This window comes from Hippoglossus hippoglossus, chromosome 16 (genome assembly GCF_009819705.1).
Source record: "Hippoglossus hippoglossus isolate fHipHip1 chromosome 16, fHipHip1.pri, whole genome shotgun sequence".
Lineage (NCBI taxonomy): Eukaryota > Metazoa > Chordata > Actinopteri > Pleuronectiformes > Pleuronectidae > Hippoglossus > Hippoglossus hippoglossus.
This window is the reverse complement of record NC_047166.1, coordinates 7,912,061-7,925,160: the sequence shown is the minus strand read 5'-3', so window position 1 is coordinate 7,925,160 and position 13,100 is coordinate 7,912,061. Positions and strand designations below refer to the sequence as shown.

General features: G+C 39.2%; 1 protein-coding gene across 5 annotated transcripts; it reads right to left on the bottom strand.

Annotated features, from left to right (window-relative positions):
- Nucleotides 1–1,080: 1,080 nt before the first annotated feature.
- Nucleotides 1,081–9,040, bottom strand: LOC117776987 (meprin A subunit beta-like). Of its 5 annotated transcripts, XM_034611428.1 has the most exons (17): nt 9,004–9,040; nt 8,781–8,858; nt 8,606–8,633; nt 8,472–8,507; nt 8,300–8,331; nt 8,131–8,215; nt 7,702–7,819; nt 6,265–6,440; nt 5,789–6,007; nt 3,862–4,029; nt 3,472–3,702; nt 2,950–3,390; nt 2,650–2,823; nt 2,421–2,526; nt 2,288–2,310; nt 2,013–2,052; nt 1,081–1,548 (listed from the first exon to the last, which is right to left on the bottom strand). In XM_034611428.1, exons 2-17 carry the CDS (start codon nt 8,832–8,834, stop codon nt 1,470–1,472), a joined length of 2,010 nt encoding a protein of 669 aa, XP_034467319.1. In that variant the 5' UTR covers nt 8,835–8,858; nt 9,004–9,040; the 3' UTR covers nt 1,081–1,469. The 5 variants fall into 5 exon arrangements, with proteins under 5 accessions (XP_034467319.1, XP_034467321.1, XP_034467318.1 ...); XM_034611430.1 differs by lacking the exon at nt 2,013–2,052 and having other exon boundaries at nt 2,212–2,289; nt 2,420–2,526; XM_034611427.1 differs by lacking the exon at nt 2,013–2,052 and having other exon boundaries at nt 2,212–2,310.
- Between the last annotated feature and the right edge of the window lie 4,060 nt (nt 9,041–13,100).

Here is a 13,100-nt window from a genome sequence, read left to right as displayed (position 1 = left end):
ACTGTCAGAGAGATTAAAAAGTAATTTCCTTGTACTCAGTACACAGTATTTTGCAGTGCAGCAAATAACACAAGCTGAAGCTTCAAATTACCAAAGTCTGAAGTTGCTATAATCAATATTTTTTGTGCTTTTAGTGTGGAGGTGCTCTGGAAGTAGTGAACCGAAGACATAACACCTGTTGGCAGCCATTTCAGCAAAAACAGCCAGAGACCAAAATCTAAAAGTTAATAGAGTAGGACCTCTATTCATCAGACAGTTTCAACCACGTCTCTAAATTCATGTTAATCTCCCCTTTTCTTCTGAATGTACAAAAAAGCAACTGTTCTTCACATGTTCATCATATCAGCTCCTTATAGCAATAATATATATTTTTTACAGCTTGTTTCTGCTGCCCCCATGTGGCAGAAAACAATCACGTCCGTTAGTGAGCGATAACCTGTGCCAGCTTTAATTTTACAAGGTTTGTAATACTTAGCAGGTAAGTGTGCAGGAGGTGTGTAATAGAGTTGAAACAATTACAGTATTATTAGATGCCGTTGATGGGAGCTGGGGGTTCTGTGCATCAGACCTGAACAGTACTTGCTCAAATAGGGGGAAAATCTACAATACTTTTCATTACCTCCAACAAGGAGGTTATGTTTTCACCCAAGTCCGATTGTGGATTTGTTTGTTTGTAAGCAACATTCTCGAAAAAACTGATTTTCATGAAACTTGGTGAAAGGATGCAGTATGGGTCAAGGTAGACCCCATTAAATTTGGGTATGTTGTGAGATGGGACGTTTTTCAACACTTTCATTCATTTCCCAATGAATAATTCATCGACCGTGATGAAAATCTATGATTGTGTGAAATTTGGTGTGACTTGATTGAATTCAAGGGGACTGTTGGGCCTTGGCGGAGGTATGTGATTCCCCGAGTGCCATTATTATCATAGATTTTGTTTGTCTACATGACCCACGTGCACAGCAGATGACTTTTCCTATGCGTCCTTTTATTCATTTGTGATTTCTTAATTATAATAACATCCAACTCAGAATTAGAGGTGGATTCCTCCCAAGAGTCAAGAGCCAGGACTAAGTCTCCATAACCACCACATCTGTATTAGAAATTCTTAAACAACACAATTAGTATCTTTAATCAATTACATGTATACATCAGTATTTCAATAGTAAGCTTATAGTATGTGTGTATGTTTTAATTTTTATCCTTAAAGAAATATAGTATTACATGATATCCCACAAACCTTTTAACATATTTTCCAGAATAATCCATAAATGATCATCAACATGCAAAACTAACAAAAGTATATGATCCCACCACACAATGCAAAAAATTGTATTATCGGCATTTCTTCAATTCTCACTTGTTGATGACACAAGAGTCTGAATGAACTATGTATCCCTGATCAGTGTCTCCCAGTACAGCCTTTTTTTGAATAAGCCATCAAGGCAAATTGCTGGTCCTGTCCATCATGGCATTGAAAGCATCAGTGCGAGCAGGAGGGTGAGGACAGGAGAAGCCACCATTGCAGGAGAGAAGCCAAAGATGCTTTAACAGAAAGAAAATAATTAATTAATTCAAATAATATGTGCTGGATTTAACAGTGACAATTGATTTGCTGCTGAAGCTAGCATATGAAAAATTCCAACTATACTCTTATTCTGGGTTAGGGTCTTCCCTTGTATCCTTGTTTATTTAAAAAATTTTTAATTTAAAGTTTATTTAATTTCCTTGCTTAAAGGTTCACTGTAAGATTTAGGTATCTATTGACAGTAATTGAATATCAAATAATCCTAGTGATGTTTTCACTGGTGTGTTTCTTCTAAATTGTATAAATTCTTGTTTTCTTTACCCTACAATGGGTCCTTTTATATTTAAATACTTTATATTTACATTGGGAGTGGGTCCCTCTCTACGGAGGCCGCAGTGCTTTTTTACAGTTGCCCAGAATGGACAAACTAAACACTGTTTGAGTTTTTATGACAACTGAAGGCTACCACAGGTTCTCTTTCATGTTTGTAAGGGGAGGGTGAGGTGAGGGGTGTTCAGCTGCATCATGAACCGTCACCACTAGACGTCACTAAATTCTACTCACTGAACCTTTAACAGACCCCTACAGACCCCTTTATGTAAGTCGCTAAGCAGCATCAAATGATGCCTTTACAAGTTCACATTTCAACAAGTGAAACATTTGTTAGTATATCTGAATACCTTTTGTCATCAGTTGTTTTAGGAGGCGTTGTTCTAGGAGGCCTTGTTCTAGGAGGCGTTGGTCGAGGAGGCGTTGTTTTAGGACGTGGTGGGGTGATCCTGTAAAAGACATTGCATGATTTTAAAGGCATCTTAAAAATTTCACAGCTTTTTTAAAAACGTTTAAATGAGGTGATAATTCAGTGCTGAAAATGTACTAAATGTCCTACCGTGGTACACATGGGCCACTATCCAGATCTACGGGAGGATGTGCAATCTTCACTGGTGCCAGCTCAGGACATGGTAAAGCACTTTTATGTATCAAGGGATTGAGATCTAGAAAAATAAAATATTTAAGTAACAGCATGCAAGAAAACTTCCACTCAATGTTAAATTGATTTAAATGCTTCAAATATGTTGTCAAATTCCAAGCAGAGAAAACTATTCAAATCAACTTGCCTTGTAAGTTGAAGGTTAAAATCAAACTGTCTCCCTTGATGTAGTTTCTGGATCGAATTAGATAATTATTTGAAAAAAATCTGAAGCCATACAATGATCCAGCAAAGGCAGTCTGATTATTCTCATCAATGACTGCAGTTCCATTCTTACGAGGATTGTCCCACGGAGATATACCTGTTTCCAAAAAGGATAGAACAATAAATATACATGACAAGGGAGGAAACACTGGCATATCACGTGCTAAGGTAGTGACTGCATAGTTTTTTTTAGAAGGAATTGATCATGTTTTCTTAAGTTTACCTAAGCTGTTGAGGTAGTCTCTGCTAGTGGTGAAACTTTTTTCGCTTGACATGTGCAGCTGTAAGTTTGTCTGATCCAGCATTCGTAGAGTCATTTGCCTTTGTAAGCAAGGCCACTCCAGCTTCTCATCATTTTGGCCTGACAACATTTGCATAAACACTGAAGTATAAAATCTATTTATATCTACTTGTATACGGTAGGCATAGCCGTCTATGGTGTACTGCCGTGGGCTGTAGATTCTAGAACTACTGTTGAAGTTATCCTTATAATTATCTATCTGCATGGTTCCATGTGGACACTCGATCTCGGACAGATTGATGTCATCAATTGAGAAACCGCCTGAAGAGCTCCCTGCTCCTGTACGAGCCTCAAACGCCACCTGGAAGTGCTTGGTGGCATTCAGGGAAACATGATGGATGCGCCAGTGAGATGTTTGAGGACCTGGGGGGAGGAAATTTCACGGTCCATCAGAGTCTTGCATACCATTTAGATGAGACTGATAATAACACAGTCTGACATTACCAGTGATCTGTCCCATGAGGCGGCGGGTTCCTTCAGAGTCGTATTGATCGTCAAACTCTCTGATCCAGATGTTCAGTATGTCTGACTCGTTCCCACTGTGGTAATAATAGAACTGGAGACACTGGACATTACACTTCCTGGTTGGCTCCATGATCTTGGTCTCCAGCCATGAGGTTTTACCTTCCTCACCGCTTGCTGTGCTAGCATGCATGAAATAACCTTCTTCTTTACCTAGAATGTTGTTGTACAAACTTAATTAAAATATGATGTATAATTTAAGTAAATCATATATGTGACGTTTACATTACAATACTTTCCTGAAAGCTGTTTGTCCTACTTGAAAGAAGAGAATAGAAAAACATGTCGATTTAGAAAATGTTGAACTCTTACCATTCTCACTGCTGGCAGTGGGTAGAGTGGTGTGGTCAGTTTTAGGACCCCCTTGTGCTTGTTTTACCATTTCCCAGCCATTGTCATTGCCACTGTTTGAGCAGTTGTTCATTCCACACATGCTCTCATTAGAGAAGCTGCAGTACATGTGAAATGCAATGGTTGACTCTGTTGAGGTGAACGAAGAACAAAGCATTTAAGACTATGTACTGACCTTCTGCAGGTTTGACTCCAGAATCAGACATGCAGAGCTTAAATATGATGGTTACACAACCATTCCTGGTGTCTCCCCTCCTTTCCACCCAACTCTCCTCTCCTCTCCATTTTTCTCCACTCATCCCAAACATGGCCGTCCACACTGACTCTGGTTCTGTTAGAGGTTACTTCCTGTTAAAGGGGAGTTTATTTTCCGTTCCACAGTCTCCAAAGTGTTGATTGAAAGGCTCATTGTGGGAACTGTTGAGTTTCTCTGTAAGTTTTAAGTTCTCGACCTCACTATGTAAAGTGCCTTGAGATAATGTACATTGTTATTTGTTGCTATATAAACAAAATTGAATGGAAGATAAGTAATGAGATCAAAAGTGACCCGTGTGCTATAGCTTCAATTCAGCCATGCGTTTTGCAGATAGTGGTTTATTTTGATCTGCATTATATTATGATACATTTTCATTGTTTGATTATCTCAAAACACATTTTCTGCTGCATGAACAACAACTGCATTAGATTATACAGGTCCCCTTTAGGAACCTGGAACTCGCTCGGCCTCACAATCTCTGCCTTATTCACAGCTATGTACTGTACTGTCTTCTGTGGCTATAAGCTGACAAGTAACTGCATATTCGTGCAGGTGTACAGCCTGACACTAACGTCAGACTTCAAGGGATAGAAAAATGAAAATTCACTCATTATCCATTCACTATTATGCCGATGGAAGGGTGAGAGAAGTGTTTGAGTCCAGTGTTGCAGCCGAATCCAATACAACTGAAGTACATCGTGACCGCTTCTTCAGACCTAATAAAACAACAGAAAAAAACACTGCTGGTGTGGTGTCATCCAAGTGTCCGCAAGTTTAAGCCTAAAAGTCCACTGGAAGTGGCTAAGCTAGTGGACGTAGCCACATGAACGTGCACCCCACGCGTGCCCTTGGGCTCTCGTGTGCGGTGTCCCGAGGTACACGTGCGTACATGAACCTGGCTCCGAGGAGGCTATCAGAGGACATTTGGGCTAAAAACACGGTGTAAATGACACTGTTTCGAGTCGAATATGAATGTCGGGGCATGTGGACACTTTGATGACACCACACGAGCAGTATGGAGGCATGTTATGTTTTTTCTGTTTTATTACGTCGGAAGAAGTGGTCACCAGTTACTTCAATTGTATTGGATTTGGCTGCAACACTGTTTACCCCTGAAACTCCAGGAGTGTTTTGTGGCCTCAAACACTTTACCCACCACTGCATCGGCATAGTAATCATATCATAAATATTGACAGAAATGTCTCGTCTATCTTGGGTCCAAACAGTTGATCCAGTGGAACACCAAGGCATTATTAGTCACAACCAAGAAATAGTTAATATATAAATGAATAACAATTTCTTGTGGTGGGGCAGGTAGCAACCATCACAATGTGAAAAAGTACATTTTATTTCATTGTAGTTGCCAAAACCTGCTTCAAACTTTAACCAGGGAGGTGATAATGGTAATATTAATGGCAACATATTTCAAGAAAAAGGGATAAGCAGGACAAAGTATAGGATAAATACATTTTCAGATATAAGGAAAAGAGAGATACGATTACAACACTGTCAACAAGGACTCTTGTGGATAAAAGAGTATTTTGTATTATAGGCGTATTATTTCAAAGATTTTAGTCATTGAAACACACATTTCCAAAACATCTAGTAGTTACTTTAACACCAAGCTCTTACTGCATTTGTAGCGGCGGTTCAGCTCCATAACATCGATTGGACTCAATTGCTGTCTTTGACCAATCACATCCTGGAACTTTGGATCTTTGGTGACAATTGTAGACCCGTTTCCATTGGAGAATGCTTGAGAGCTATAGTGCATCAATGAGTTGTAGTCATATGGGAGTCCGGAAACCGTGGTCTCTGACTTATTAAATTTGATAAAGTTGTTCTCATAACCTAGATGACATATAAAAAGCAAATTGAATGTTCAAATTCATTAATTACAATATACCATATTGAAAACCTAAAGACAAGAATAGATGGTTGAGATTAACTCACTAATTCATTATTAGAGAAAACAATTTGATCCATGGATTAGTTAATTCATTGATTAGTACATTTGTAATACTCAAGGACCCTTATGCACCTTAACACATGTAATATATTTAAGATAAATCACTGAATATAAAGAGCAGGAATGCAAGAAATACAACCTGCTTGGATGTTCTCAAACAGAATGTTTACATGATCATCTCTGTCATAGCGGCTTTGTTCATGGTAGAAGCTAAGAGCGTGGAGAAACTCATGTTGAACAGTGCCGATTGAATCACAAAATCTGCCGATGGAGATCTCCTGTCCACTAAATATCCTTCCAACATATGAGTAGCATCTAAAAGAGAGAAAGACTTATCAGTCTGGGTCAGTCAGAGATTGTATAATTAAACAAATACATTGACTACTACACTACCGTCATGTTTTTAAATTCAATCAATGTAGTGCCTGACAGCCTAAATTGATTTAACTGGAGATAGAATGACTGATATCTGAGTAAAAAGTGTTATTATATTCAAATATAATTAATATTAGATAATGAATTGTCCTTTTGGATGAGAGCATTAGATAAATGACCAAATTACAATTTCACAGTCACAAAGTCACAGAAGTTATAGTATACTAATTGATATATGAAGCAGTCAATCTCTCGTTGATATTTTCTATGAATCATTCATTCATTAAAAGTCAGCAAGTGGGAAAAAGTCATTGTGATTTCCACAAGCCCAAAGGTGACTTACTAAAGGTTCCCTGTGGAGTTTCTGACCACCACTAAAGGTGGGCCAATGAAACAATGTCACACTATTCAGATTATCCAGCACCCGTGTGTGTTGGTTTTAAATTTAGATGTGGACAGGGGCGTTGTTAGCGTATGACTGGCTTGAGGCAACAGAACAGGTTGACTTTAGACACTGTGGTCTAAAGTCAGTGCCACAGTATTTCACTTTTATTTCAAGAACACATCACCAATATGTGCCGACATAGCCACAGAGCATGTAAATAGGCTGATGCCACAGGTGCATGGTTTTAAAGGCCAAGGTGGATAGCCATTACAATGGCAAATCTACCAGGTAGTTAGAGACAATGCTTCCCTGAACCCTTCTTCTTAATCCTTTACAAAAACTGGGAAATTCTATGTCATTTGCTTCAGATCAGGTTTTTTGTTAGTCAACGGCGAGATTGTTTTCAAGATAGCAAATTGCAGCAATGTCCGTGGCCACACCTCATTTTAAGACCAATGCGGCAATGGGTGCTTAGATAGACACCAGTGCATTTGCCATTTAAGCAATGTAGGTGCTGAATTGTAAAATGACAACTGCATCACTCTGAAACTAGCAAAGACACTTGTGAGGGGTTTCCCTTTAATTTGCACCAGGTATAAGATAGGGCGCTCAGCAAATGACAGTGAACACAAACTTTGTTTACAAGAAAACTCCATGTGGCTTTTCATATCTGTTGTTTTGGTTAACACCCCAAAGATTCTGGTGTAGATATAAGACAGAGGAAAGCAGATAATTCTATTCTTATGTTATATAACATTTTTGCATGATAAATTATGTCATTGACTAAAAGTGTAGGGAAAAAAACACAATACATACCCGTTTAACTTTTGGACGGAGATGTAATAGTATTCATTCTTCCTTGGTCTGAAGTCAATGCATGACTTGAGCCTGTACTCGTCGAGGGCCCTCAGGATCACTCCTTTAGCATTGATCTCTTCCATTGTTCAAGGGAATCGTGTCACAGGTCAAATCCAAGAGATGATGAAATAAATTCAGATTGAGGTACACTTGCTGAAGTGCATTACTCTGAAAGACTCAGTCTCTTTCTGGTTTTCTTTCTAATGAAATGTGGTTACGATGTGGCAACAGCCTCCTTCTAATTGGTGCTTACTAAACTGCTGGCTACCACCTGGTGTACAATCATGTTATATATTTCATAACCTCAATCTAGAGAACACATGTCGTAGGTGAAGTCCTATATCACATAAAATTCAGGGTTATCATGCAAGATCATTTTATATTTACCAAGGTTATTTTCCAAAACATATGGGACTGGGGATGTCCAAAGATAGTCGTCATCACTAATGGAGCTGCTTTGCCTGTTTGGTGCCTGAAATATTTTGGGTGTCACACAAGATGAATACATACACATATATCAATCTTAGAATAATTTTGTTAAAAATGCTCAACTCACCTTCAGAATATCATCACGTAAATTTGATTCTAAGATGAAACAGGAGAAAAAGATTGATATTTCAATAGAAAAATCACTACTAGTAGTTACCGACACTGTCCCCCATGAAGTCAAGTCGACAAATATCCCAACAGTGTTCATTAAATGACGTAAAGATGTTTAAATTTACTCATGTTTATTTCCGTAATGTCCTTTGGTTGACCAATTTCTACAAAGAGAGAGAGGAAGAGAGAAATGTGAGTTACTTATTAAATTTCAATTAATTCTACAAAAATGAAAAGATTTAGTAGAAATAATGCAGCTGACCCTCAGCGTCTATTATTTCTACTTCATCCTGAAAAGAAAAGAAAAAATGAATGTTTAAACACATCAACAGTTTGTATGTAAATACAACATCAGGCATCTGGTCAACTTGAAACGTTTCAGTTGCATTTCAAGTCAATTCTACAGTAAAGCAGTTGAACAATGAATAAACTCTTACTGTGTCTGCAGAAGAAACAGCCAAGCCCACCACAAGGAAAAGGAAGACTTTCATCCTTGCAGTGTTTCTTGGACCAAACTTAAGTCAAACAACAGAGAAGATGGTGAACCATGAAAGGAAATTCAAACTACTGAAAGGTAATGCAATATAGCTACAATATGTGTAAGTAAATTGTTAGTTTAATTTGCATTGAAATAGGATAGAAAAGGCCACTCGTGTTTACCTTCTGCCACCCTGACCTCAGCTGTACAGAGGCTTTGAGCCGTCTTTTAAGCGCAGACGGCAGCCCTCTTGTAAAACAAAACAGGTTTTCATAGAATTTCATGCACGCAGCTTCATTGTTAGTTGAATATTTCCTGTGAAGACAAAAATTGTGGTCATGCAACTTGCAGGCAGGTCAGGTTGTTATCATTACACTGAAACTTATACTAAACACTAAACCGCTTCTATCTTAGTTTTTGATATTTTGGTTTGATCTCTCGTCTCTTTTTAATCATTTCCATTGCAGCAGGACATTAGCTGCCTCTTAATTGTTGAAACTTGCTGAGTGATTACATTTCAGTCAGACAACTCACATTCAAACATTTATTGCAGCATTAGAACAGGTTTAGTGTTTGGGGTCTAGGCTCCGACTTAAACACTCCCCCATATGATTAGACAGGAATGATGGGAGTGATGAGCAAATACTTGTAAATCCCTGTCGGAGCCTACAGGTGGATGCTGGGGTGGTGGAGGGGCTGAAGCAACTGGTAGCAATACTGCAGCAGCAGTGCGAGCAAAGGGGATGATCGAAAATGTCTCTCTGCTTAAATAGACCACCTGATAAGTTGGATGTGTGTTATAGATGGTTGTGGAGAGTGAGGTATGTCACATGATTGGAGCAGCGCAGCTCGAGTTGGCTGCCTGAACTAGCTCACAGGCGTCGCTCCATGGGACGGATGGACTTACAGATGGATAGACGTACAGACTTTTATGCATAAAAATCACAATATTTGAAGAAATATTAGAGTAAAGGTCTTTAGTCCAATCGTGCTTTTGAATATTTGGATGCAAACAATACATGATGGCAATGTCACTCTACCATCCATGATGTTGTACCAGATAATGGTTATGTGGTCATCTCTGTCATATCTTGATTGTTCATGATATAAGCCCAACGCGTGGAGACACTCATGCTCCACGGTACCAAGACGACCACATCGCTCATTGATGGAAACAACTTGGCCATTTTGGATAACCCTTGAAACATAAGAGGAACACCTGCAGAGAGAAGATGTGTGGCACATCACAGACAGATCAGTCAAGTGGAGAGCTGGATCACTTCAGTAGAACGTGAGATTATGTTTGGGAAGGAAAAACAGAATTACCCTGAATTCCCTGTGACTGAAAGGTGGTACTCCTCCGACTGTCTGGGCTTGAAATCAATACACAACTTCAGAATGACTCCTTTAGCGTTCAAATCTGTGTTCATAGACCATATACACAACCATAGTCAGCCTTTCTCACCGTAGTCTGACAGTTTAGATTTTTCTCATGCCCTTTATATTGTGTAAACAGACACCGTAGATCACTGATCACTCACCAACACTGTCCTCTAATACATAAGGAACAGGGATGCTCCCAACTGTTTTGTTTTCAAGATGGCATTTCAGGTGACTCTTGACTTGGTCTTAATATCCTTTTGGTGAAGTGGAAGAATTCAATTAATTCAAACAATTTCAACCCACTTTCAAGCTAAAGAAAAAGAAAATCTTTGCTTACTTCCAAAATGTCTCCTTCAAATAAATCTACACCTGGACAAACAACAGTAATAACTTTTACTAGCAACAAAATGCAATTAGTGCAGTGCTAAGTATGGACTTCTTTTTGAAAGTGAATCTCAGTTGCAGTTTGCACCTATTCCTGTTTCTATCGCCTGTGGGGGCAGGGGAAACTGTCCGAAAAAAATATTTGCCCGATATTACCCTTTGTTTATTTCAGTTATATCCAGATCCTCCTCATCACGTTAGGATTTAATATTTACACAAAAACATGCAGAACAAACTCTGCATAGTGAGATTATGCTGTCTGCAATTCTGAAGTTTGTTTAAAGGGGACATAGCATGCCCATTTTACCACAAGTTGATATGGTTCCTTGGGGTCTTAATGAAATGTCTGTAACATACTTTGGTCAAAATACCACAAGGATCATTTAAAACAGCACCCTTTTTACCCTGTATAAAACAGCCCTCCACAGCGTGACCTGTTTTGAGTGCCTGTTCCTTTAAATGCTAGTGAGCCAGCTCCCCCCTCCCCCCTCTCCCCCCATGATTTTAAACGATATAAATTACATATTTTATATGATATAAATTATCAAATATGCATCCCATACTTTGTATTCCCCTTCTGTTGTCCTGGAGTTTTAATTTTCCCAATCACATAATTAAATGTCCCCCTCTGCCCATCCACTACAAGCACACAAGCAGACAGACAGAGAGAGAAAGAGAGGGGTGGGGGGGGGGGGGGGGGGCTATGAAGACCATCATTTACCCCTGAACCCCGACATTCAACGGGTACAACAACAAGCGGAGAAAGCAGAATCGCGGGCTGACCAGCGTGGAGAAATGCGCGTCCTGTGTGAACAGCCAGGCGGCTGCGCGCTTGAGAACGGCGCTGCACTGCCTCGCAGCCTCGCTGCGTCCGGTGTAAACCCGGCGTAACGAGTGTGGGGGGGCGGGGGGATGAGGTGGGGGGTGGGCCAAGGCCATGTAGGGAGACTTCCAGTGTATTGTTACAACACAATACACAGGAAGCTCATTCCAGTCACTCAAGCATGACGTTTCTCACTTAGAGGAACCATAACAAAACGCGGGAGTGTTTTTTTTCCAGAGTTTTGGGGTTGGACATGCCAGATACCCAAATTAACGTGTAGAAGCACTAACAAAGTGGAATTTTCATGATATGTTCCCTTTAATGTCAATTACAATAAAAAAACATTTTAGACTCATTTCATTACATAAACAGTCTCACCTATTACCGGGCACTCCTGGAATTAGAAATAAAGAGAGTAGAAGTCACGAGAACATCAAACTGAAGTAAATTCAAAGACAAATATGAAATAAATATATATATGTTAAATATGAATGTTCTTACCATGGAAAGATGAAATATGCTCAGCAAGACAATTATGCAGATATACATGATCGCAAACGAATCTCCCCAGAATGGAGAGGATTGCAATACAGTGAGAAATAAATTTGATGTATCAAAACCATCAGTTCTAAAATATTTTGTTGCAATCCTCACTTTATTGTTGCTTTTCACTGGATCTCTGTCTCCCTCAATTCACGATTCTTCTTAGCAGATTCTTAAAATGTCTTCTATGATTAACAAATTTCTCATATCATGAACTTTTAACTGCATAATCTACACCTTGAGCAAAGATGTTACAGCAAGACAAGTTGAACAAGTCCGTCCGGAAACATAAATCTCACTTCGTAAACACGTGAGGCATTTTTCCCTCTAGGCCAACCAAGCATAGTATCGTTGAACGAATTCTTTCGAAGGCCCAAGCAAAATAAAGAGCCGTCCCAGTCCCAGCATCGTAGAGGGGAAATCTGTCCTTCATGCATACCCAGACCCAACTAAAGTTATATTCCACCTTTATTTCAGTGTTTGCACTTTTGTCACAAGTCCCTCCACCAGTTGACCTTGTTTTGTATCTATCAGTATATTCTGCTCAACTACAGGCTGATAAATATTCTGTTGCAAAAGAAATGTTGGAAGCAGGATTATTGACCCAGGATTCATTTGCTTGTTTGCCAGAATGAGAGTGTTTGATGGGTGATATAAGACTGTAAATGTCAGTATGCCAGGTAATAAGTGGTTGAGACTGTTGCGCACAGTGAAAGGTTTAAGAACTCAAACCAAACCAGCCACATTCAACAATTTGAGTTAAAGGACTGTGAAAGAATCTTCACAACAGATCTCCTGGTTTTCAAAAGAACATGTCTTCATAAATCTCTTGTGACATTCTCAGCAAGTTTCGCAGCATAGCCCGAGGGATACTAACGTCAGCCGTCCTACCACTTTTGGTTCATACTGAAATGTCTCAATAGGCCTAACTAATGTATAGTAACACTTGTTTGCAATAAATACACTTCTGTTTTGCATTATACTGGTCGAAATGTAGAAATACCTGCAAAACCATAACTTTCTTGACCATTTGTTCAGTGCAAATTATTAAAAGTTTGCATGCTAACATGATGAACTAAAATGTATAGCCGGCCCAATCTTACACTGGAAGAATGTGTAGTTGGCCTCGGGGTTAGGAGAGCTGAG

Coding starts and splice junctions, on each gene's coding strand:
- LOC117776987 (XM_034611427.1), bottom strand. CDS start 8,834: ATGAAAGTCTTCCTTTTCCTTGTGGTGGGCTTGGCTGTTTCTTCTGCA. Junction 6,441..7,701: donor TCCGTCCAAAAGTTAAACGG/GTATGTATTGTG, acceptor TCTCTCTTTTAG/ATGCTACTCATATGTTGGAA. Junction 1,549..2,211: donor AAAACAACTGATGACAAAAG/GTATTCAGATAT, acceptor TTTCTGTTAAAG/CATCTTTGGCTTCTCTCCTG.